This window comes from Pan troglodytes, chromosome 13 (assembly GCF_028858775.2).
Source record: "Pan troglodytes isolate AG18354 chromosome 13, NHGRI_mPanTro3-v2.0_pri, whole genome shotgun sequence".
NCBI lineage: Eukaryota > Metazoa > Chordata > Mammalia > Primates > Hominidae > Pan > Pan troglodytes.
In genome coordinates this window covers 101,949,879-101,976,182 of record NC_072411.2, presented here as the reverse complement: position 1 = coordinate 101,976,182, position 26,304 = coordinate 101,949,879, and the positions used below count along the sequence as shown (strand labels likewise).

Here is a 26,304-nt window from a genome sequence, read left to right as displayed (position 1 = left end):
CTGGAGAGCAAAGTGGACCTGTTGCTGCAGCCTCTGGTGAGTCGGCCCCGTTCCCGCTCTCCAGCACGCAGCCCAGGCCGAGGCCCTTCGGCAACTCGCCCCGCGCTCGGACCCAGCCACTCTGGAGTCTGTCGGCCTCGCGGACCTTTTCTCTGCCGCTCGTGTTTCCGGGCGGATGGCGCTGAGGAACGCTTTAGAACCGAAGTTCCGAAGACCTGGAAGAGGGCAGGCGTGAGCAACCATGGCCGGGCAGCACCTCCCGGTACCCCGGCTGGAGGGCGTTTCTCGGGAGCAGTTCATGCAGCACCTCTACCCACAGGTGAGGCCCTCGCGCGGGGCAGAACCCCGAGAAACCAGCGAGAGACACGTCTTTACCTTTCGGACAGCTGGGAACTGATTTTTAGAGACCCAGGGTGTGGGAAAGAGGCGCAGGACGGCAGATCACTGGTTGGCCCTTAGACCAAGGGAAAGGTGCACGGGGGACGCCGACTGGCTCCTCTATTGAAATTTCCGGATAAAGTCCCATGTTTCTGGGGAGCAAGATGATGGCGGAGAGCTGAGTGCGAGAGGTATTTTGCCTAAACTCTTTACTCCGCATCTGTCAGTCTGCTCCGAATAAATGGATTTGAAGGCACAACTTTTCACTCCACTGAGCCGAAAAGGAAAGCAATGGGATTCCGCCGGAAAACTACTCGTCTTGAATTCTAACTTACTTAGGTTCTGGTTCCGACATTGGAGTCTTTTATACCTGTAGTTAGAACCTTAGGTCTTTAAAAGAAAACTCAGAGAGAAATATTAGGGAAACAAAAAGTGCTTTTACTTGCAGTGCTTTACAAGGGAGTCCAGACTTAAGAAAAACAGAAGGTATTAAAAGGAAAAACCCACAGGATTACAGTAAGTCAGTTTATGGTAGGAAAAATACCCAGCAATTTTCTTACCTGATATTTACATTTATAAGGGTGGTGATAGAATTACAGTTCTGGGGCCGGGCGCGGTGGCTCACACCTGTAATCCCAGCACTTTGGGAGGCCGAGGCGGACGGATCACTGGAGGTCAGGAGTTCAAGACCAGCCAGTAGAAATCCCATCTCTACTAAAAATACAAAATTAGCAGGGCGTGGTGGTGGCCCATACCTGTAATCCCAGCTACTCGGGAGGCTGAGGCAGGAGAATCGCTTGAACCCGGGAGGCGGAGGTTGCAGTGAGCCGAGATCGCGCCACTGCACTCCAGCCTGGGCAACAAGAGCTAAACTCTGTCTCAAACAAACAAACTACAATTCTGAGTGTTACAAAAGTCGGATGGGCCGGGCGCCGTGGTTCATGCCAGTAATCCTAACATTTTGGGAGGCTCAGGTCGGTGGATCACTTGAGGTCAGGAGTTCAAGACCAGCCTGGCCAATATGGTGAATCCCCGTCTGTACAAAAAATACAAAAATTAGCCGGGCGTGGTGGCGCACGCCTGTATTCCCAGCTACTCTGGAGGCTGAGGTCGGAGGATCTGCTTGAGCCCGGGAGGTCGAGGCTGCAGTGATCCATGATCCTGCCACTGCTCCAGCATGGGCGAGAGGGTGAGACCCTAGCTTAAAAAAAAAAAAAAGGCGGGGGTGGGGGGATGCGGGAGGAATGAAGTTTTTCTTTTGATAGCAACCTACGGGAGAGGATTCAAGCCTTTATTAGTTTGGAGACTTGTACTAGATGGGTTGTTCTTGCTCTCCCTGTCCTTAGACACCCCCCATCTCAGAATGTGCTAGAGGTAAGTTGCCTAAAGGGCAGTGTTGTGAAGATTAGGGTATGTGGAAGTGCTTTGTAAGAGTCATAGCAAAAGGTATTTTGTAATTTAATCTCTTCAGACAAGACATACAGCACAAAGCATCATTACATTTTAAAAAGTCGAAAATTACAAACAACTTTCTCTGGCCATGGGCAGTAAAACTAGAAATTAATAACAAAATTGGAAAAAAAGACCTTTCTATCTGGAAACACTAAAAAGTATGAGGGGGCATAGTGCTATGAGTTTTTTGTTAAACATTTTCTAATAACTCCATAATTAACACTGTATATTGTACAGGTACATGAATAGATAGACCAAGGGAGTAGAATAGAAAGTGCAGAAATACCTATTCCTATGGAAATTTAGTGTATAATAAGCATGACATTTCAAAAATCAATAGGGCACAAAATGACTTTTTAAAAAATTGACTGTTTTTTCGAGGCTTTATAGGTTCACAGCACAATTGACTAAAGGTACAGAGATTTCTCATGTCCTTTCTGCCCTGACGCATGGATAGCCTCCTCCATGATCAACATCCCCTCATTAGAGTGGTATATTTGCTACAATTGATAAACCTACATTGGCACATCATTTTCTTTTTCTTTTTTTTTGAAATGGAGTTTTGCTCTTATCGCCCAGGCTGGAGTACAGTGGCACAGTCTCGGCTCACGTTAACCTCTGCCTTCAGGGTTCAAGCGATTCTCCTGCCTCAGCCTCCTGAGTAGCCAGGACTACAGGCACCCGCCCCGATGTCCGGCTAATTTTTGTATTTTTTAGTAGAGGCGGGTTTCGCCATGTTGGCCAGGCTGGTCTCAAACTCCTGACCTCAGGTGATCCGCCCATCTCAGCTTCCCAAAGTGCTGGGATTACAGGCGTGAGCCACCGCGCCCAGCCTGGCACATCATTTTCACCCAAAATTCATAGTTTATATTAGGGTATACTATTGATATTGTACATTCTATGGGTTTGGGCAAATTTATAATGAAATGAATCCACCATTATGGTATTATACAGAGGAGTTTCACTTAGAAAATGATAAAATTCGGTTTATATCTCACACTGTACACAAGAATAAACTCCAAGTGGATCAGAAAAATGTAAAGAAATGAAACTACACAAGTTGTGAGTACACTCGGCAATACAAAAAAAAAATGAAGCTACACAAGTGCTAGAAGAAAATATGGGTAAATTCCCCTATAATCTAGGTCTATGGAAGGCATTTCTAGCTATGACTCAAAATTCAGGTGTAATATTAGATTAAAATTTGACTGCATGAAACATTTGTATGCCAGAAACACTGTAAGCAAATTTGAAAGACAAATACAAAGTGGGAGAAAATATTTGCAACATTTATCTCATATAAAGGACAGTAAAAGCCCTTGTATGGAAAGAACTTTCTAAAGAGGGTAAAAGGCTGAAAATCTGGTAGAAAAATGAGCAAACGATTGAGGGGGGAAAACAACATTAAAATGGCCTTTAAACTAGGACGTTTAAGTTTACTCATAAGAGAAATAAAGCTACACTGAGATACAACTTCTTATATATCACATTGGCAAAAATTTAAAAAGCTCTGGTAATACTCTCTTGGTGATGCCCTGAAGAAACTGGCACACTCAAATTTTATACCAAATGGTACAACTCTGTTGGCATATCTAACTATGTTCACTTTATGACCCAGTAATTCCTCATTTAGGAATTTATTCTGGAGATATACCTCCAAAAATGTGTAAATATTTACGTAGTGTTACTGTACTTGCAAATTATTGGAAATAACCTAAATGCTTATGCAGGCGAGAATAATTGAATAAATTATGGCCCATTTACACTGAGGTATACTAAGATGTAAAAAAGAATAAAGGCGATATCTGAACTGATAAGTGGTGATTTCTAGGATATATTTATGATTTTTTTTTTTTTTTTTGAGACGGAGTCTTGCTCTGTCACCCAGGCTGGAGTGCAGTGGCACGATCTCAGCTCACTGCAGCTCCGTCTCCCGGGTTCACGCCATTCTCCTGCCTCAGCCTCCTGAGTAGCTGGGACTACAGGTGCCCGCCACCACACCCGGCTAATTTTTTTGTATTTTTAGTAGAGATGGGGTTTCACTGTGTTAGCCAGGATGGTCTCGATCTCCTGACTTTGTGATCCACCTGCCTCAGCCTCCCAAAGTGCTGGGATTACAGGCGTGAGCCACTGCACCCAGCCATATATTTATGAATTTTTTAAAAGCACACAACAGAAGAAAATATATGGTAAGCTACTATTTATGTAAAAAACAAAGGGAAGAGATAATGAAATATATGTTTTTGATCACTTTGCAAAAAAGAAAGGAATAAGCCAAAAATTAATGAGATCAGTTATGCATAGGGGATGTGTGAGTATGAAATGGAAGAATGTGGATGGGGTGACTTTTGTATAGTTTTGATTTGGGGAATCACATGGATGTTTTACATTCTAAAGTCATAATAATAAAATCAACAAGGATGAAAAATTATTTTTTAAAAGACCCTAATATAGAATATAAAAAGTAACACATGAATCTGTTTAAGTGGGAGAGGGAGAAGTTACCCAAGTCACTTTTTTTAAACACAATAATTATATGTCCTCAATCTAAGACACAAAAAACTGAAAACAAACTGAATTCTAGTTAGTACAGTAAGTCCTCATTTAACGTTCTCAGTAGGTTCTTGGAAGCTGCAACTTTAAGGGAAATGACCTATAATGAAACCAGTTTTACCACAGGCTAATTGATACAAACAAGAGTTAAGTTCCAGTGGCATATTTCTGGTCACAAAAATATCACCAAACTTGTAAATAAAGACCCAAAACATTTCTAATCTTAAACATTGAAATAAACGTGAGCTACATGTACATTTAAGAAGGATTAATAAAAGTAAATAATTACTCAATTTTTGGTGAATTGTTATGTGACAGTGGTCATAGTAGTGGTGGGTTAAATCAAGGAATAAATGTTTAGAAATGGAAAATTGTAAGGAGCGCCTCCTACCACTGCACAGTTCAAAACAAGTGTGACAGGTTTGCTGATTGCTTTCATACCGCCTTGTTTATTGTGCACTTGTATGATTATCATATGCTTTACAAATTTTTGTTTTACATACTTTGTATTCACTCCTTTCTTCATTTTCCAACCTGCTTATTTCAGTTCAGGGTCACAGGTGGCCAGAGTCTCTCCTGGCAGCTCAGGGCACAAGGTAGGAACCAACCCTGGACAAGATACCATCCCATCTCAGGGCATGCGCACGTGCACATACACACACACATACACACACACACACCCACATGCACTCACTCATACTGGGACCATTTAGACATGCCAGCGTACCTAATGTGCACATCTGGGGGTTGTGGGAGGAAACCAGAGTACCCGGGGAAGACCCACGGAGATGTGAGGAGAATGCAAAAACTCTACTCGGACAGGGGCCCTGGGCAGGAATTGATTTTTTTTTTCTCATCTGTGTTATAACTTTATTTGAGGACCTGTTGTAGACATGTTTTTTACAGTGGTGTGACCTAACAGTGGCAAAAGCAAATTCTGTGAATACTTCTTGTGAATTCTGGGATTTTGCGAGTGATTAAACATTGAGGATAATGGGAACTAGGTTTCCCACTGCTGAAAATGGGAATTACAAATTCAGTAGATTATAATGAACCTTGAAATGTTTATGGTTCATACGTACACCTGTTAGGTATATGTGTGTGTGCATGTATTATATATATGGACATATATGGAGAGAGAGCTGAATAGAATAGGTATATGCATATATGGGGTGTACGTGTATATATATTTGTGCGATATACATAGACCCTCACATATATCCTAACTCTGTCCACTGAGAAGAAACCAGAACTACTTTAAGAAATGACTGGTCACAGGGCTGGGCAGAGAAAGTATAAAAGATGTCGGGTTCTGTTATTTTGCCATAATGTAAGGAAGTGCCCCAGTTAAAAAGTCACAAGAAGCATCTTGAAGGGGTTTACTGGCCAAATCTGGGATAATTTGGGTATCAAAATTATACCACTAGATACCACTAGATTATTACCCAGTAAATAAAATAATTCAATGGAGAATTTAGAGCTCATTTCGATATTAGGATGCCAACTAATAAATGTAGAAGAAATGATGGAGTTTAGAAAAATCACTGTTTTTTGCACTCATCATAGCAAAACATCGTGTGCTACCTGATGTGGCATGCTGAGAAGGTGACACCATTCCTTTTGTGGTACATTCCTTCTCCAAAATGTGTAACTTGAGTCTAATTATGAAGAAACTTAAGATAAACCCAAATTGAAAAGTTTTCTACAAAATAGCTGGCCTATACTCTTCCAAAATGTCAAAGTCATAGAAGATAAAGAGGCTGATGATTAAACATTTCAGATTAAAAGAGACATAGCAACTGAATGCAGTGTGACATCTCAGATTGAATTCTGGGTTAGGAAAAAATAAAGCTAAAGGAAATCATTGGGACAATTAGCAAAATTTGAGTATGGACTGTAGATTAGATAATAGTATTATGTCAGTGTTTTGTTTTTTGTTTTTTTGTGTGTGATGGCGTTTCACTCTGTCGCCCAGGCTGGAGTACAGTGGCGCGATCTCAGCTCACTGCAACCTCCGCCTCCTAGGTTCAAGCAATTCTTCCATCTCAGCCTCCCGAGTAACTGGGATTACAGACATGCACCACACTTCAAATTTTCTTTTTCTAATTTTTTTTTTAATTTTTAGTAGAGATGGGGTTTCGCCATGTTACCCAAGCTGGTCTCCAACTCCTGACCTCAAGTGATCCACCCTTGGCCTCCCAAAGTGTTGGGATTACAAGCGTGAGCCACTGTGCCCAGCCTACATCAGTGTTAAATATAATTTTGGTAATTATTCTGTGGTTATATAAGAGAATGTCTTTGTTCTCAGAAAATACACTTAAGTTTTTAGAGATAGGGATCATGGTGTCAGCAATTTAACCTTGAAATGGTTCCAAAAAAAATAAATTATGCTTAATTTAATTTCAATTAACAATAATATGTCCTTCTCTTGAAAGTAAGAACAAATCATAAAGCAAATGTGCAAAATGTTAACAGTTGGTGAATTGGGGTAAAGCATTTACGGAAATTCTTTGTAGTGCTCTTAAAACTTTTTTATGTTTGAAATGACATCAAAATTAAAAGTTACAAAAATATTTGACTATAAAGTACAAATTTTAGTCATTATATATTGATGGTCTTGCAGTTTTGTTTTGTTTTTCTAATCTTAAATTTTGTTCTAGATATTTCACATGGCCCCTCTTCTTGTTTTAGTGACAGCATGAACTGTCAGAAGCTTTGAGTTCAAGCATCTTGGGAGCAAGAGTCAGATCTTACTTGTTTTTGTCTCCCTGTTGCCAAATACAGCTCTTGATGTGTTGTTGGTTTTCATGAATTTTGTTGTATATCTTTCCCCACTTACAGAGAAAACCTCTTGTGTTGGAAGGGATTGATTTGGGGCCATGTACAAGCAAATGGACAGTGGATTACCTAAGCCAAGTTGGAGGGAAGAAAGAAGTAAAGATTCATGTTGCTGCAGTTGCACAGATGGACTTCATTAGTAAGAACTTTGTATATAGGTATTTTCTTCTGAGGTTTACTCTGGGGATACAAATAACTTTTTAAAAACTTTTAAAATATTTTTGCATTATTATACAAAGACCATATGGCATTTCATCTTTTGGCTGGTTTGATGTAATCATGGAATAGCTTACTGATTTTTAAAGAGTGGTTTTTAAAAGACAAGAGTTCTGAGTTTACATAATTATACAATGACAATTTTTTATTTTATTTTTTATTTTTTTTGAGACAGAGTTTTACTGCGTCACCCAGGCTGGAGTGCAGGTGTGTGATTTCGGCTCACTGCAACCTCTGCCTCCTGGGTTCAAGTGATACTCCTGCCTCAGCCTCCCGAGTAGCTGGGATTACAGTCACGTGCCACTATGCCTAGCTAACTTTTGTATTTTTAGTAGAGACGGGGTTTCACCATGTTGGCCGGGCTGGTCTCAAACTCTTGGCCTCAAGTCATCCACCTGCCTCAGCCTCCCAAAGTGCTGGGATTACAGGCATGAGCCACCATGCCTGGCCAACAATTTTTTAAATAGGGTATATACCCAATACCTTCTGGAGTCATGGAAGGAAGATAAAATTTCTGTAACTAGGGTTAGATTTCATACGAAGTTGGATGTGCCATACTCATTCAATGCTTGATTAATTAGTTGATCCTACCACATTAGTAACTGTTATCTAGAATAGGAAATTCTAAAAGGCTCATGTTTTCTTTTTCTGTCCTCTCCAGAAAACCAGGACAAGCTATGTTTGGTATAATCTTTCATCATCTTAGATAACTTTTAAAAATCATACTTAATTTTCCCTTTTGATAAAATAGTCTTAAATACCTTTAATTTCTCCCATGACTGTTATTTTATGCTGTGGAATTTCTTAAAAGTAAATAAGAAATAGTCAAAAGCTGCTGATTGTCTAAAGATGAAAGTTTTAAATGCTGTCATCTTGCAGATTTCATTTGCTATTTATTCCCATGAGTTTCATTTAAATTGTTAAATTAAAAACAAACAGCTTTCAAACTCTGAGCATGTGAAGTTCCCAGCAAATTCAGTCTATTGAAAAACCATGTAGTTCACAAGACTTCAATTTAGAGATGAGTTAAATAGAGCTTCTAATGTCCACAGCCATTCCTTTCTCATTAGAGTTTTCCAAGTTCATATAGCAGCTGCCAAAGCATTGCTCAGTTTTTAATCCTTTGAATATTCACCATAATGGTTTTAGTTATTAATAGTCCATGAATTGAATTTAATTGACTTAAGTTTTTCCAAGTGTAGGAACTTTTCATTTTTTATCAAATTAAAAATGCCAGAATGATGAGTGTTTTTCAGCTGGCAGTTAATGATGTTTATTTTCCAGGGAGTCCAATGCCATAACAAATGAGTACTGAAACTTCATCTTGAATTGCCTTGATGTTTTGTCATGTCTTTTTAAACTTTTCAAAAGTTGTTTTTGAAGCACATACATTATGTAATAGTTCCTATCGCAGCTTCCTCCAAGCCTTTCACTAGAGCTACTAAAAAGTTGCAAGATTATTTTTTTTAGTGCAACCAAAAAAATAGGTTTAGTCATTTTTAGCATTTACCAGGCAGTAAGAAAGAAGGAATGCATCCAGGCCAAAGAGAGACTAGAAAGTAAGAAACCCTGCAGACACATGTATATTATTATTATCACTTCAAATTGAGGTTGCTTTTATGCCTTATCAAACATTGGAAGATTGATACGTTAACAGGTATGAACTTTTACTTCTTTCTTATTGGTAGCGCTCATTGTTCAGAGTCAGGAGAGTCTGGACAAAAGAACCTTGTGTGGTGAAAGGATATTGTTGGCATTCTTCTGATCATAGATTTTTAAAAAAAGTCTCATCATGTAAGGTTTGCCACATCTTCCTGTCACATCCTGTAATTCCTGTCATCATCGTGCTCTTGTTTATTGTACTCTCATCAGTTCTGATCTTGATTTTATAAAGCAGCCTTTTCCAAATGGGGAATAAGACAGTGAAGGGCTTTCTTCTTCTTTTTCAAAATGTTGATGACTACTTGCGTGCTGCAAAAGGGTACATTATCATTGTTGTTAACCCCACCATCTGTCCTTTACTGAGTACTTATTATATATCAGCTACTGTGCCAAGCAATCTAGGTTATATTACTCATTTAAACTTCAGAACAATCTGTGAGGTAGATATTTTTAATAATAATTTCACACATGAGGAAAGAGAGGTTTAAAAATATTAAGTAACTTCTCCAGGATCACATAGCTTGAAGTGATGGAACCCAAGGTGTTTACTCTAATTTCCCTGACTCCACGGAGCCCATGATTAAGCCTTCTTTGACATTACCCTCCTTACTGGTGCTGCCAGTCCAGACAAATGGCACTTTAATAACCAATGCCCTTGTTTTTGAAACATGGATAGGATAGATTTTTAAAAAGCCAAAGAACTTCCCAATTTACATACCTAATTTCTCCCTCATCTGGGCTTAGTAGAAGCTATGACAGGTACCATTACCTAGGAGAAAAGGTTGCTGGTGACACCCCAGTTCTGCTTATCTGGGCTGAGCTACTCTGTCTGCTCTTTCAGGGTCACTGTTCTGTTCTGTTTTTCTAAAGGTCTTGAAACACTTTTGTGTTATCCCTGGTAAGAAAGCTAAGCCTGGTTAAATGCAGCAATTACAGTAGTGGCTATGGTCCAGATAAACTTCCCCACTGGCCCAGACTCTTCAAAGATGCTTTGAAGAATGAAAGCAAGAAGGAATGAAGGGTGTATGGTGAGGTCAGAGATGGGAAACATTGAGTAGGAGAATGCCAAGTAAATTTGTTGATATTAGTTAGTCAGACACTATTTATAGTCAAAGAAATAGTACTCTGCATTGGTCTGAGTAGATGGCAGACCCCTTTTCTCTCCTGCAGTGCTCACTCTACATAATTACCAGCAGTGGCCTCAAGTTCAGACTGACATACAGAGCACCCACCAATCCATAACCTGGCTTCAGATTCCCTTAGCTTTTTGCGGGAGGATATAAGGCAGGAAACGGCATTCTAGCAGGATAGTATCAGTGGAGTCTTTATACAAATCCAGGGAATATTTTTTTTACTCATCAAGTTACAGCTTAGTTGTAAGGGAATGAGACAATGGAGGTAGTATAGAAACACCTGAGCTTAGGTAAGACATATGGTCCATAGAAACCGGTAGCTTGAAACACCCCATGAACTAAGCTTCTGCGTTCCTCCAAGGGCCATACTCAGTTAGGAGAGTTGCACTACACACAGGAAAGCCAAATCATCTGCTTCTGAACAAGTATTTGTAGTCCACTTATAGGCCACCTGGTGCAAACATAATTCATCTATCGGGTTATTTTTACGATAAACAGTGTTACCTGATATCACAACTGACATTCCACATTTATCTTTAATTTTTTTTATTTAACATAATTCATGGGTTCACACCATGTTTGTGTTTACCCAGTATATTTCTGGGAAAACAGTGCAAGGAGAAAGTAAGCTGGCCCAAGGTCATCTTCTCATAGAGAAGGAGAAAGTATTTAACCTTTTCTTTCGACTTTCTCAGTACAGAGTTCAAGTGGGAAGATATTTAGTAGTAAGACTGAAAAGATTACAGCTTTTAATCAGAAGTTTGGAGGCAGGAGTGTAGTAGGGGTAGCAGAGGAGAGGATTTTGACCTAGAGGCTTTTGAGGACTTCATTGTCTTGTTACTTATACAGTATCACCATCATTTATAGAGCAGTACTTTTGATTCTAGACAGTAAAGGAATAGATGCAATCTGGAGTAAGAATATCCTTCTAGCTCAAGAGTGTGATGTAAAGGAAACAAATTTTGCTTCCACAGTGTTCAGCCCTGTTCATCAGGATGGAAGGAGACAGGCATTTGGGCAGAAATTTTGAAGAATAAAAATTGGTCACTTCACTGGAATTCTCCTTGAGCTATTCCTCAGAAGCCTTAAAATGATAGAGGGTGGTGCAGCAGGATGAGAGCAGTGTTACTGGCTTCTGTGTTCTGTGATATGCCAAAAGGGAGGAATATGGGGGGTGGTTATCTTCATGGGACCATTTGTGTACTGTGTCTTCCAAAGTAGCACTAGTAGTTTGCCCCAGTCTTCACAAGATTTGTTTTGCCATGACACTTAAAAACAGGTAGCAATCACCTGAAAGTCTGTGTATTTACAAAGGTAATCAGATACCATAGTAACATTTTTCTATCATAACTTGGAATAGAATATTGATCTATTGAAAGATCCATCTGTATCATAGATTTTGAAATCTTTAATTCCAAAATTTCAGACAACTTAGATCAAGTAAACATACTGCTCAGTAAGTTTTGAAAAGTTAGAATTTCACATAATAGGTTATAATAAAAATTACAGATATTATAAAACAGGAGATTATATCCAACTCCAGCAAGCCTTTATGTATAGAGATTAGATTCTTACTAGTTGATCTGTTATTATTAAGTCCAAGGATTCCTTTGTGTTTATTTCAGAACTTTACCTTTTGACCAGTTGGTCCAGAGGGCAGCTGAAGAGAAGCATAAAGAATTCTTTGTTTCAGAGGTAATTGCTTTTAACATTTTTAAAAGAAGGCATTAATATCTATATACTACATGGATTTTCTTATGAAAGAATAGTAGATACACAAGAGCAATAGCCGTCTCTGATAGACATTCATAAGATTTGGTTGGATGCACCAGAGACTGTAGCTCTGCTATTTATTAGCTCTCAAACTTTGGCCAAATTATTTTTCTGTACTTCAGTATACTCATCTGTGAAATGGGGGTGATAATAGTACCTATTTTATAAAGTGTTTGTGAGGATTAACTAAATAAAATAGTAAAATACTTAGCAGTGTGCCTGATGTATAGAAATTACGCATTAAATGTTAGCTATTAATGTTACGTCCTTTTAAAATGCTTTGGTCTGATATGCCAACTTCAAATGCTAATGGAAAACTTCATTTTCATATCTATTGACTATTAGACTGTTTCTGTATTCTTGTTATCAATGTGATTTCTATTGTGTATATTTGCTGTAATATTTGTTCAGGATTAAATGCGGAAGAATTCTACTTAATTATAGTCTAGCTTTAAATAATTCAATTTAAATACCTTGAGATAAGGCATCAAGGCCTTGTATATAAATATGTTTTTAAAAATTTCCTGTGTTGGTCGAGCGCAATGGCTCACGCCTGTAATCCCAGCACTTTGGGAGACCAAGGCGGGTGGATCACCTGAGATGGGGAGTTCGAGACCAGCCTGACCAACATGGAGAAACCCAGTCTCTACTAAAAATACAAAATTAGCTGGCATGGTGGCGCATGCCTGTAATCCCAGCTACTCAGGAGGCTGAGGCAGGCGAATCACTTGAACCCGGGTCGCAGAGGTTGCAGTGAGCTAGATTGCGCCATTGCACTCTAGCCTAGGCAACAAGAGCATAACTGTCCAAAAAAAAAAAAAAAATTCACTGTGTTATTCAAAAGCACATTTTAAAAACAAATTGCTTTTTAATCTTTGAATGAAGCTGTTTTCTGCATTTGAGCCAGCTGGGCTGGGGAGTTTGGTTCTAAAAGGTGCTGCATTTTTACAGTCCTCTTGTCAGGTGATAGTTGTACTAGATTACTGCCACAATCCCCACAAACTCTGTAGGTCTGTGATTCTGTAGTATAACCAAAATGTCTTTTTAAATGGATTCCATTAGCTGCACCTGAGAACTGTTTTATAACTTTATAGCCATGCTTTGAACATGTATATTCAGTTGCCCTTTGGTACTTTCATGTCTAAGGGTAATCAGTGGTATATATTTAAATAGCCATGAAATGTGAAGTAAAAGAAATAGACACGTGGTAAAAGATTAAAGTCTAAAAATCATGGAAACTATGTAAACAAGATCAACTTGAACTGTCAGTTTGGTCCTCTAGGAAGCAGATGCTGAGATGGAATTAGGAGTACAAAAGGCTGGCCGGGCGCGGTAGCTCACTCCTGTAATCCCAGCACATTGGGAGGCGGAGGCGGGCGGATCAGGAGGTCAGGAGATTGAGACCATCCTGGCTAACGCGGTGAAACCCCGTCTCTACTAAAAATACAAAAAAATTAGCCAGGCATGGTGGCATACGCCTGTAGTCCCAGCTACTTGGGAGGCTGAGGCAGGAGAATGGCGTGAACCCGGGAGGCGGAGCTTGCAGTGAGCCGAGATTGCACCACTGCACTCCAGCCTGGGCTACAGAGCAAGACTCCGTCTCAAAAAAAAAAAAAAAAAAAAGAAATGAAAAGAAAAACAAGGAGTGCAAAAGTCTTGTTAAATAGGAGAAATAACTGTGAAAGGAAAGGGGAGGAAGCAGGATTGGATAGGGGAAGCCATGTAGATACAGATCTGACAGTCTCTGCCAACTCATCCTGGAACTCCTGAGCAGACTGCCTATGAGTAAAGTCCTGCATTGGGTGGCAATGTCTAGGTCTTTTACCAGCTTAAGTCACTGGTTGTGACTACCCCAAGAAGAGCATGACCTAGGTTCCAATCCTGAGGTGGACCTGAAGAAGTTAACAGCTGGTAGCTCTAAGCTAATCACACTCCTTACAATTAAGCAGTGAGTTCTTTCTTGAAGGAATTTCTGAGCAGTGCACTTCTGTGTCTGGTGCATTAATTTTATTTTTTAAATCTTGAAATGTTAGAACTAGTAGAAAACCCTTAGACTTTCGAAGAACATTTTGAAACTTATTAGCCAGTAATTTATAGAATCTATGTGATGTGGTGCTAGCTAAAAACAGAAAAGCACTGAGAGTTCAATTAAAACCTCAATCATCAATTTATGTCTTAAGATAAATATTATTATCTTTTGAAGTTTATGTTATAATTCTCAGTGTTGGGTGAAAGAGGCAGAATTCTGAGTTTGGATTGCCCAAGTGCTTGACTTGGTATATCTCACTTCTCTAACAGTGAATGTTTTATAATTCAAACAGTTCTCTAGTTAGTTGGTGAAGGATAAATAATAATTTTTGGCCTCGCACAGTGGCTCATGCTTATAATCCCAGCACTCTGGGAGGCCAACACAGGAGGATCACTTGAGTCCAGGAGTTCGAGACCAACTTGGACAACATAGCGAGTCTCCTTCTCTACAAATAGTAAAAATAATTAGCTGAATGTCCCAGCTACTCGGGAGGCTGAGGCAGGAGGATTGCCTGAGACCAGGAGGTTGAGGCTGCAGTGGGCGTGATCGCATCACTGCACTCCAGCCTGGGTGACAGAATGAGTCCCTGTCTCAAAACAATTAATTAATTTAAAAAATGTAAATAATTTTTTTAAATGATCAGTTTACGTTTACTACAATGAAATTATATTTTTCTAATTCATACATGAGCTGAATCTTAAGCATTTGGCTTGAGAATTTATAGACAGGGATAGGCTTAGCTTGATAAAATGCAGTGTTCTCAAGTTTAAAAAAATATATTATTAAAAGCATAAGGTATTTATCTGTTACTATATATTTGTATTATATTTACTAAGTATTAAGACACTATTAAAATAAGAGTCTAAATAATTTGGAATATAAAGACTAAATCATTGTAGCTTTAGAGATGGTATGTATATGTTGCCTTTAGAATTTATTTTACTTATTGTTTTATGGATCCAGTCACTATCATGAGCAACATATTAAAGACATTTCTTCATATGGCCACCAGAGAGCATTAGTAGAAAGGGTAAGAGAACTGAACTTTTTTTTTTTTTCTTTTTTGAAAAGGTCTTGCTCTGTCACCCAAGCTGGAGTGTAGTGTCACGATCATAGCTCACTGCAGCCTCAGCCTCCCAAGTAGCTGGGACTACAGGCACGTACCACCATGCCCAGCTAATTTTTTGTAGATGGTGTCTCACTCTGTTGCCCATGCTGGTCTTGAGCTCTTGGACTTAAGCAGTCTTCCTGCCCTGGCCTCCCAGAGTACTAGGATTACAGTTGTGACCCACCACGCCCAGCGATAATTGAACTTTTTAGAAAACTACTTAACTGGGTCAGATTTTAAGACTTGTTTCCTAACTTTACTTCCTAATATTTTTGAAGTGAAGGTGTTTTATTTTTTTCCGTAGTTCTCAGTACATAATTCTTTTTTTACTTTTAATTATTATGAATACATGATAGCTATACAAATCCTAGTATTTTTACATTTGAAAAAGTAAAATATTGCTGATGTTATTTTTCTTTGGGGTGTTTAAGGATGAGAAATACTACTTACGGTCACTTGGAGAAGACCCTAGAAAGGTAAGAATTCTAAATGTAAAACAATTCCCTAAAATCTAAATGGATGTATGTATGTTAACTGGCAACACTGTAATTTTTATACTTACTGCCTGACATATTCCCTGTTCTATCCTTTTCCATTCTTTTCTCAGTGATTTGTGCCCCTGAATAAGAAGTAAGATGATTAAAAAGTGATTACTTAGTATTCAGGTAGGCCTGTAGAATCTTAGTGTTTATAGTCATCTAATCCCTATACAATAAGAAATCTCTTCTACTGTATATTTTATAGGTGGCAACTCAGTTAACAAAATATTAATTTGAAATAATTATTAGAATCCTGAATAGTTCATTGTATAAGTTTTGACATGTATTCAGAGTCAAATTAGTATGGCTGCGATATTAAGGAGTAGTCCCTAAAATGATCAAATAAGGTTATTTTTTCCATTTATGTCACCATTTAGTTGTTTACCCTCTCTTTTAGTCCCCTCCCTCAGTAGAATTCACAGGTTTTATGTAGGTGATAGCTAGTAATGTTAGTTCAAGGTGTTGACTCCTGAATATTAGAGTGGATGACAATTGTGTAATTCTTGCTTAAAGTAGAAAGAACCTTTCTATTAATGAAGCATATTGAGCTTAACAGTAGTGATACTATTAAATCTGCAGTCTTGTTACACAGCCTGGTATTTCTTCATTTGAAAGATCATGTATCGGCCAGGCAAGGTGGCCCCATGCCTGTAATCCCAGCACTTTGGGAGGCTGAGGTGGGTGGATCACCTGAGGTCAGGAGTTCAAGACCAGCCTGGCCAACATGGGGAATCCCGTCTCCACTAAAAATACAAAAATTAGCTGGGCGTGGTGGGAGGTGCCTATAATCTCAGCTACTTGGGGGAGAGAGAGAGAGAAAGATAGAGAGAGAGAGATCATGTATTGGCACATGGTCACATCTTAGTATTTTAAAGCAGTGAACAAAGTTTTGCCCCAGTCTTCCTTAATATCATAGAGTCTAATCTAATTTTTTCTTTTTTATGTTTCTGTAAATGCAGGATGTTGCAGATATCAGAAAGCAGTTTCCTTTGTTGAAAGGAGATATTAAGTTTCCAGAATTCTTCAAAGAGGAACAATTCTTTTCCAGTGTTTTTCGAATTAGTTCACCAGGATTACAACTATGGACTCATTATGATGTATGCTACATAAATGAGAAATTTAAAGCTACAATAGATCTTTAGCATTATAGATTTAACAGTCACAGTTTCAACTTCCTATAGGTTACCCTAAACATCTGTGTAATTTGCTGAAACATGACTTTTGAAAATAGGTGCTGTGCAAAGCAGTGATACAGGAATGAATTATTTTGCTAATGGCAAAGCCTAGTTGGTTCCTCACATTTGTATTTCCCTGTGGTCCTATTCTTGATTCATCATCATATATATACCAAGTTTGGTGAAGTGATTTTTTTTTTCCATGTGAAAAATGGCCACCAGATAATGGGGGAAATTGTATTGGAAAAAGCGATAAGCCTTTAGTATGAGGAGGTATAAATGATACACATGACTCTGGCTACCCAGAGATCCATAACTCTCTGGGTCATGCAGAGTTATGTTATTCAGGAAAAAGGCTGAAGCTTGTTGAGTCATTACCAATTGTAAGAATTTGGGGATATCTGAAGATCTTAGGATATATATGCTTTGAGAATGTCAAATATCTGCTGTATTTGTAGGGCAGCAAAAATGTGTACAATATTGATCTTGATCTGCTGGGCGCAGTGGCTCACACCTGTAATCCCAGCACTTTGGGAGGCCGAGGCGGGCGGATCACGAGGTCAGGAGATCGAGACCATCCTGGCTAACACGGTGAAACCCCGTCCCTACTAAAAATACAAAAAATTAGCTGGGCATGGTGGCGGGTGCCTGTAGTCCCAGCTACTCCAGAGGCTTAGGCAGGAGAATGGCGTGAATCCAGGAGGCGGAGCTTGCAGTGAGCCGAGATTGCACCGTTGCACTCCAGCCTGGGCAACAGAACGAGACTCTGTCTCAAAAAAAAAAAAAAAAAATTGATCTTGATTATTTATGGTGTTATTTTGTTTGCTTAAATTTATGTACACATCTATAAGCGTTTTAAAAACATTAAAAATACTAGTATGGTATATGGTTTGGTGTTGGGAAGTAGAGAAACTTAAGGAAGGTAAAGGAATATCTAACAAGTTTCCAAAGAAAAAAAAATTTTAAGTTCTAAATCACAGTATAACGTTTTATACATGTGTTTTGTAATTCAGTTGAGACCCTCTTGGGAGGATTTTACCATAGTCAGTAAATCTGTAATTATGAAATAGACATGAACTCTTAGCATATTTTACAGTTTTATATGAATAACATGGTGAGAAAATCATGTGGTAATACATTTTAACTATAGTCTATGATGATGATGATGATGATTGTTGTTGTTGTTTTTTGAGACAGAGTCTTGCTCTTTCACCCAGGCTGGAGTGCAGTGGCACGATCCTGGCCCACTGCAACCAGTCCCTCCCAGGTTCAAGTGATTCTCGTATCTCAGCTACCCAGATAGCTAGGATTACAGGCATGCACAACCACACCCGGCTAATTTTTTTTTAATTATTTTTAGTATACATGGGGTTTTGTGACGTTGGCCAGGCTGGTCTCAAACTCCTGGCTTCAAGTGATCCGCCCACCTTGACCTCCCAAAGTACTAGGATTACAGGCATGAGCCACCATGCCTGGCCTCTATGATTATGTTTTAAATTTTGAGTAGTATCCCCTTTGCCTTGAATTATAATAGAATGTAATATATAAAGCTTTTATTATAAATTAAGTCAGAGGAACGCTAGTTTGAATTGTATAGTTATGGTTTACATAAGTAAAGGGTTAGTACTAAAAGGAAGAATGCTTAGGTAGAAGTAAAAAATCGCGAATATATCTTACTTAGTGCTTATTTTAAATCCTTAGCTGAGAATTATGTGACTCTGCCTTTAACATTTTTTCACAATCTATACCAAGAAAGTATACCATTATGTTCATGGGAAACGATTGCTCCAATAATAAATATATATTAAGAAAATCTGTCATAAATCACCATACTGTTTGCAGAAAAGGAAAAAAAAATCTGTGAGATTATATTCCTATAGAAATAATTTGAAAATCAAGATACCTATAATGAAATTATGGTTGAACATATATTAAGAGTGTAGCAGCAGTTGCAACAGTACCTTGTATTTTCCTAGCATCTGATTTTTCTAAGTGCTTTTACTCTGTTGTCTAATTTTGGGCTTATAGCATTCCTTAACAGATAGTAAATATTAACCAAGGGGAGCCTTAAATAGGCTTAACTATGCTGTCAGTTAATGGTGAGGCAAAGGCAAATAGTTTTCTGACTCCACATTTTCTAATTTGCCAAGTCTTCCCATTTTAGGGCAGTACTGCAGAAATGTCTTGAAGGCCCAGTTGTATATGGAATACAAATGTTTTTATTGTTAGGTAACTGTAAGAGTCTTAAGTAAGTCAAGTCTCATTAAAGGATCGGGTTTGCAGTTAAAGTTTAGAATGCCATTGGTTCTATTTATTTGAATTTTAGATAATGATTACCCATATGCTTTTATTGGTCTTCAGGTAATGGATAATTTGTTAATACAAGTGACAGGAAAAAAGCGTGTTGTACTCTTCAGTCCTCGAGATGCCCAGTATTTATATTTAAAAGGTATGGGATTTTTTTAAGTTTATATTTCAAAAGTCTATTCAGTTACTCTTTTTGAGAAATCTCTTGATTCTTATAGGAAAAGAACACTTCAGTACTTAATCCTAATTGTATTTGTGTATATATGTAATAACACGTTCAAATTTGAAATTATCTTATTACGTGGGTATCAGTCATCAGAATTAAAGAGTGAGTCATTGAAAATTGTCTTAGGTGTCAGTAGCATAGTAATTCTCACAGTGTTGGTACAGTAAGTAACTGGATAGAAAAGAATAAATTTTCAAATTTATATTTGTGATTACTTTTTTTAAAATGCTAACTTTGCTGAATCTATATTATCCCTTTTTGGAACTTTTTAGGTACTAAATCAGAAGTACTGAATATAGATAACCCAGACTTGGCTAAATATCCACTTTTTTCCAAGGCTAGAAGATATGAATGTTCCCTTGAAGCTGGTGATGTATTATTCATTCCTGGTAAGATTTCTAGACCTCACTAATGTGCTATTTATAAAATGTGTACTCTGTCACTCATCCTTCATGTGATTTTTTTTTTTTTAGTACAAATATATATTTGTTATATGTATCCGGTCCTATACAAGATGATTTTTAGACAAAACTCTGTGTGTGTGTGTGTGTGTGTGTGTGTGTGTGTGTGTGTGTGTGTGTGTTTAAAGCAGGCCTAGGCAAACTTATTTTAAGTTAACAGCCCTTGTAGTTTTGGCCTATAAGTTAACAGGTCTTGCACTTTTGGCCTCAAGCAATCCTCCCAACTTGAACTTTGGGAGGCCAAGGTGGGAGGATTGCTTGAGGCCAAAAGTGCAAGACCAGCATGGGCAACATAGCGAGACCCTGTCTCGACAAAAATAAATAAATTTAGTCAGGCATGGTGGTGTGCATCTGTACGTCCCAGCTGCTCGGGAGGCTGAGGCAGAAGGATCTCTTGGGCCCACGAGGTTGAGGTTGAGGTTGAGGAGGTTGATGCCATGGCATCATGGAATCACTGTACTCCACTGTGAGCAACAGAGTAAGACCCTGTCTCTGAATAAACTAAATTAACAGTCTTGCTTTCAAGGGCAACCTATAAAAATAATATTATACTCTATTTTACTAAGTGACATCAAGTAAGACACATTTTTTATAGCTTTTATTTATTTATTATTATTTTCAAAGTGGGACACTTTATATCTGGGAAAAGATTATACTTGTTGGTTTTCTAAATTATTTTTTAAAAATAATATTATACTCTATTTTATTAAATGACATCAAATAAGACACTTTATATCTGGGAAAAGATTATACTGATTGGTTTTGTAAATTATTTTATTTTAAAAATATTTCTGTATTTTAGAACTGTGTCACTTAAATATTTACCAAAAAAAAAAAGAAAAGTATCTTTCAAGGCCAAAACAGATGAAAGATTTCATATTAAAATGTTATAATCTCAACACCTGTAGTATCATTTGTGTACATTATTTTTCTATACAGTCTGGATTTGTGTCACTTAATTTCTTTGTTCAATTAATAGGCATTAGTTTGAAAGTCCATAAAGTTCAACACAGCAAGGTAATTAACATCTGTAATTAATACTTAAAAGTGAACTCTTGAAGATTATAAAAATCATAATTAAAATTAAAGGGATGTATTAACAAATTCTATTTACAGTTGTAGTTCCATATTTAAATTAATCTATTAAGAATCATTAATACTTTTCACTGATAAAAATAAGTAAATATTAATAAAGATCCATATTTGATGACTTCTTTTGGGACTAGATTATAAATTCCTTGAAGACAACTATGTTTTGTTCATCTTTGTCTTCCCCAAAAGGGCCAGATATGATATAATGGCTTTCATATAATTGATAATTTATAAAAAGTTGACTTTTTATTCTTATTTTCATTGAAAGCAACCAATGTATTAGTCTTCAAATCTATTGCCATCTTTTAAATTTACACTTTTGGTTTTTGTATCTTGGGAGCATGATTAAGGTCTATGTAGTTTTCCCTTATTCTTCATACAATTGTTTTAAGAAAAAAAAAAAGAAATACTGAACATTTGCATATATTTTTAAACAAAAGCAAAATTCCTGTCTTTGGGTTTAAATTCAGCTGAATGGTTAGCATTTTCTTCCTATTATATTGAATAAGGGAAAAAAAGATTCTGAAAGAAAGTGTAGTTAAGATTAAAACCATGTTTGAAAATTAGTTTTCCAAATCAAAATGTTAAGCTTTTGTTTTTCCTTAAACACTCTTAGAATAAGTTTCTAAAATTTAAATCTCCCTTTCACAGGATTAAAAGGGTTTTTCCTGTGATTAGTGTTCCATCTTTGTTATATTGTGGTATTGCTTTAGTATTCCTCTAGCACCTATATTCTGAAAATGTTTAGATTCAATTGAAATAAAGTAAATTTCCCAATAAAAGGAAAAAAATTAATTAGGTATATAATAAAGTTTACTCATCATTTCCACCACCAAAATATTTGCTGTAGTTTTGTATACTATTTATAAAGGAGCTGAAAGAAATATAAGATGATTATAATTGCATTCAAAATATAAAACGAGGAGGCTATAATGAATACGAATTTAAGCAAGTTAGAAAACCAAATTGCAGCTTGAACAGGAAGTCTTTAGGGACAAAAGTATTATAATGAATCAGAAAAGGTCAAAGATACTCCTCAAGTAATTGAAATGTTCTGTGTACCAAAAAATAAACACTTTGATGTGGTTGTATGACTCAGGAAGTATAAACAAGTAACACAAAACACAGCCCTAGATTAGAGAACTGCAAAACAAATATATCTTTATTATGTCTTTCAAGTTTAAAGGAAAAATTGCTATTTCTAAAGGTTTTAAAAGTAAGGGTTGTGCTATTGACACTTTAAATTTGTTGGCAATTCATAAAAGTTAAAATGATTCTGTTAAAAGCCTGGAGTGTGCTAACGAAGGGATCTGGTTACAAGAATTATTTCTTGCATTGGCTATATGCAATTCGTGATATTTCACTGACATTTTGGGTTTTTTTTTAACTGTAGGTTTTATTTTTAACTTGTTTTTTAAACTTTCTCCAGCTTTATGGTTCCATAATGTAATTTCTGAAGAGTTTGGAGTGGGAGTGAATATCTTTTGGAAGCACCTTCCATCTGAATGCTATGATAAAACAGATACCTATGGAAACAAAGATCCTACAGCAGCATCAAGAGCTGCACAAATTCTGGACAGAGCCTTGAAAACACTGGCCGAGTTACCAGAGGAATATAGGGACTTCTATGCACGACGAATGGTCCTACACATTCAAGACAAAGCCTACAGCAAGAACTCTGAGTAAATAATGAAGTGAATGCAATGCACATCAACACTTTAGTAAGGTATAACGATATAAAGATTTTGTTAAAATAGTAAAGATACATCAGATTTACAGATTATGTAAGTACGAAGGGGTGTTTATGTGGATTCTACTGGATACAGATTGTTATAATTAAAGAATGCTGTGCTGGGACCACTCTTTAACATTCAGATGCTGACCGCTAAAAGTCCAACTTAAAATGACTTAAAAACAGTAAGAAAATATATTGATTCACGATACATGAAATCTATTGACAGAATGTGCTGCAGTGTTTCTGATCCAGTGATTCAGTAATGTCATCAAGAACCTTGGGAACCCGCCTCCACACCCCACCCCCTTTTCAACCACAACATTGGCATCATCCTAAGGCTGGCTACCCTCATGGTCATGGGATGATTGCCAGTAGCAGTTGGAGCCTTGTGCATCTTCATTTACATGCAGCGGAAGAGTCAGGCTGGATTCTAGGGGCCCTGTCCTAATATGAGAAAGCTTTCCCAGAATTCACTTTCCATATCCTTAGGTCTCATTGCTCTAAAGTAACTTAGACCTGTCCATCCCTGAGCCAGTCACTGGCAAAGGGTCTAGAATAACCTTTAGGGCAGTCAGGTCCACTGGAGCTGAGAGTAGAAGTGGAGGCAACATGAGGGATATATGGGGACAGAAAGGATAGTTTTTTTTAAAATCATGGTTCTGATAGGAAAAACATGAGCAACCCACAATATCTATTACATTTGCCTAGAAGCAGAATTTTTTGAGGAACTTTAAAAAATGTACAGATACTTAGGTCCCAACTTTGTAGACTGATTCAAGAGTGTTTGGGATTTGGTATAGGAACTTAACAGACCTCACAGGGTGTTCTGATGCATAATCAGAGCTGAGATCAACTGGAGTTGATGATAGTGACTTGGATTATTAGTTTTGTGATTAGTGCAAAACAAATGTTTAATCTGATCTTGACTTTTCTTGCCACCCAGTATGTCAGGTCTGTCTTTTTGGTTTTTGAATGTTAGAAAATAAATATTTTAATTTATACCTATGTCTAAACCTTAGCCTAGTTAAAGATTTCCCAACTATTTTTTCCACCTATCCCTTTTTTAAAAGAAAAATTACTTAAAGAATGAATAAATGAGATCCTAAAAGTGTTGTCATCGAAGACAGTGAGCCATTGTGTGTGGATCTCTGCTTTTCTTTGTTTTGTACCTAGTAATTATATTGCAGTGTCATTGAAGACCAGATAATCTTCACTGAACATAAATGTGTTCATCTAAAGGAATCTCTTAGTACATCAATTTGGTGCATTTTAATTAGAGAAAATCATTTTCTCTATTGAAGAGAATCCATCCACTCATGTCCTATAAATTATAGTAAATAAGGAAAAGCATATATAACATTCTGAATTTCCTAGGTGTCTTTGGAAACAGGTAAGTTACTCAGGTGAATAAAGGTGAAAAAAGTCTTGTCAGAAAAGGAATGATTATATTAGCCAGATTTAATTACCAGATTTTGATCTTCATTAAGCAAAGAACTTCTTTACTGATTCCTTGTCCTTCAGTAAGGAAAAAGACAAAACTCTCCTTAGTTTACACAATATTTATGGTCAGTTTTTAATAAATCTTGTTTTTTTTCTTAACCAGCAAGAGAATTGATACAAAGTATAAATCCAGAGTCATGTAGAAAACTTGGAAGTATTAATAAAACAGATTAGTTTGTGCACTGAATAGTCATCTTAATTGATTGTTTAATGGAGAAGCAAACTGGATGACCTTAGACAAAATAACATTTATCTATGAAGCTTATTTTCCTCATCTTTAAAACAGAACTACAAAAATGCAGAGAGTTCAAGGGCAGGCACATAGTTGATAACTGGTGCTAGTTCTTCTATTTAATTATATTCCGTCTTTGTTGAGAGATTTGAGGTAGCTCCTGTTGCAGTATTAATTTATAATATTTAAAAAGTTAGAGAACTTTCCTTTGGGATGTTTTAAAATTATTTCCCTGGTCATAATTAATATTAGGGTCTGTTTATTTCAAATACAAAATATTTTAATCTTTTCTTCCTACTGGGTTAAGACCAAATGAGATGTTTGTTTTTAATGTATAAAATATTATACAGTGTATGTTAGCTGCAACTTCTCAGGAATTCTGAATCTTAGAACTTTTTTATTGAAAGAGATCTTAGAAGCCATCTAACCAACCCTGATTGCTTAATGATTGTCTGGGTTCACATAGCTATGGGTGATAGAAACCAGGATTAGTTGTGACCAGTAATTCTTCATTCTTTCTCCCTAATGTGCAGCACATCTCCAGTACTTCTGAATAGATTACACAGCTTTTCTTTGGCTAGTTTGGGGGCTTGACCTGATGCAAAAAGGAATTTTTTTCCTCTGCCAACAAAATTTCTCACTGCACTGCTTGCTACACAGACAAGATTCAAAATAAAAGTAATGGTGGGTCAGGTGCCGTGGCTCATGCCTGTAATCCCAGCACTTTGGGAGGCCGAGGTGGGCAGATCACGACGTCAGATCAAGACCATTCTGGCCAACATGGTAAAACTGCGTCTCTACTAAAAATATAAAAATTAAATGTTACATGAAAAACATATTTGAAACTGTACTGCCATTTGTGTAAAACAAGGTATGTGGTGTGTGAACATCTTATTTGCATATGCATATAATTATCTCTAAGGATGCACGAGAAACCAGTGATAGTTATGCCTCCAAGAAGAGGTTCAATTAGGTGGGCTGATTAGAATCTACAGTTTTGTATTATTTGGACTTTTGTTCACATTATCCTTTCAAAATACATTTTAAAAATACTATATGCACTGAGGTGGGTGGATCATCTGAACTCAGGAGTTCGAGACCAGCCTGGGCAACATGGCAAAACCTTGTCTCTACCAAAACCACAAAAAATTAGCTGGCTGTGGTGGTGTGTGCCTGTAGTCCCAGCTACTCAGGAGGCTAAGATAGGAGGATCACTTGAGCCTGGGAGGTGCAGGTTGCAGTGAGCTGGAATTGTGCAACTGCACTCCAGCCTGGGTGACAGAGTGAGACCCTGTCTCAAAAAAAAAAAAAAAAATTATATGCAGAGCTGGGGAGTGGTGGTCCACACCTGTAGTCCCAGCATCTTGGGAGGCTGAGGCAGGAGGAGTGCTTGAAGCCAGGAGTTCAAGTTCAGCCTGGGCAACATGGGGAGACCTGTCTCAAAAAAAAAAAAACTAAACAGAGTGTAATTATTAGCATTTCATAACATTATTTGTCTTGGTATTTGAATACATTAGAATTCTATTTGTCCTGTAATTAATTTCTAACTCACTTTGATAAAATACCAAAACAAAGGAAACAAAGTCAACAAAACTTAATTTGTATCCTTCATCCTTTTGAACAGCAGCTATGTGAACATTTGGAAAGAACCTTAGTAAGGCGGCTTTTCTATCACCTATAAAAAGTTGCCAACAGACATCAAAGGAGTTGACAAAAAAAAAAAAAAAAAATGCAGGAAGCTGGAAGGCAGGCCTGGATGGAATTGGAACTGTGCTGCTGTGACTCCTTTCCCCAGTGCTAAAAAATAGATGTAGTCAGGAGGAACTAACATAGATTGGCAGTCACCCACACATCTCTGGTGTTACCTTAGTCTTGTTTCAAGCATACAAGCCACA

General features: G+C 37.4%; 1 protein-coding gene across 3 annotated transcripts; it reads left to right on the top strand.

Moving 5' to 3' along the window:
• Positions 1 to 179: 179 nt before the first annotated feature.
• On the top strand, positions 180 to 24,361 carry TYW5 (tRNA-yW synthesizing protein 5). 3 transcript variants are annotated; one of them, XM_001169758.6, is made up of 8 exons: positions 180 to 319; positions 7,225 to 7,379; positions 11,858 to 11,927; positions 15,574 to 15,618; positions 16,641 to 16,778; positions 19,218 to 19,305; positions 19,662 to 19,778; positions 22,372 to 24,361. In XM_001169758.6, exons 1-8 carry the CDS (start codon positions 242 to 244, stop codon positions 22,626 to 22,628), a joined length of 948 nt encoding a protein of 315 aa, XP_001169758.1. In that variant the 5' UTR covers positions 180 to 241; the 3' UTR covers positions 22,629 to 24,361. The 3 variants fall into 3 exon arrangements, with proteins under 3 accessions (XP_001169758.1, XP_063647516.1, XP_016805774.1); XM_016950285.4 differs by lacking the exon at positions 180 to 319 and adding an exon at positions 476 to 894; XM_063791446.1 differs by lacking the exon at positions 16,641 to 16,778.
• Positions 24,362 to 26,304: the final 1,943 nt, after the last annotated feature.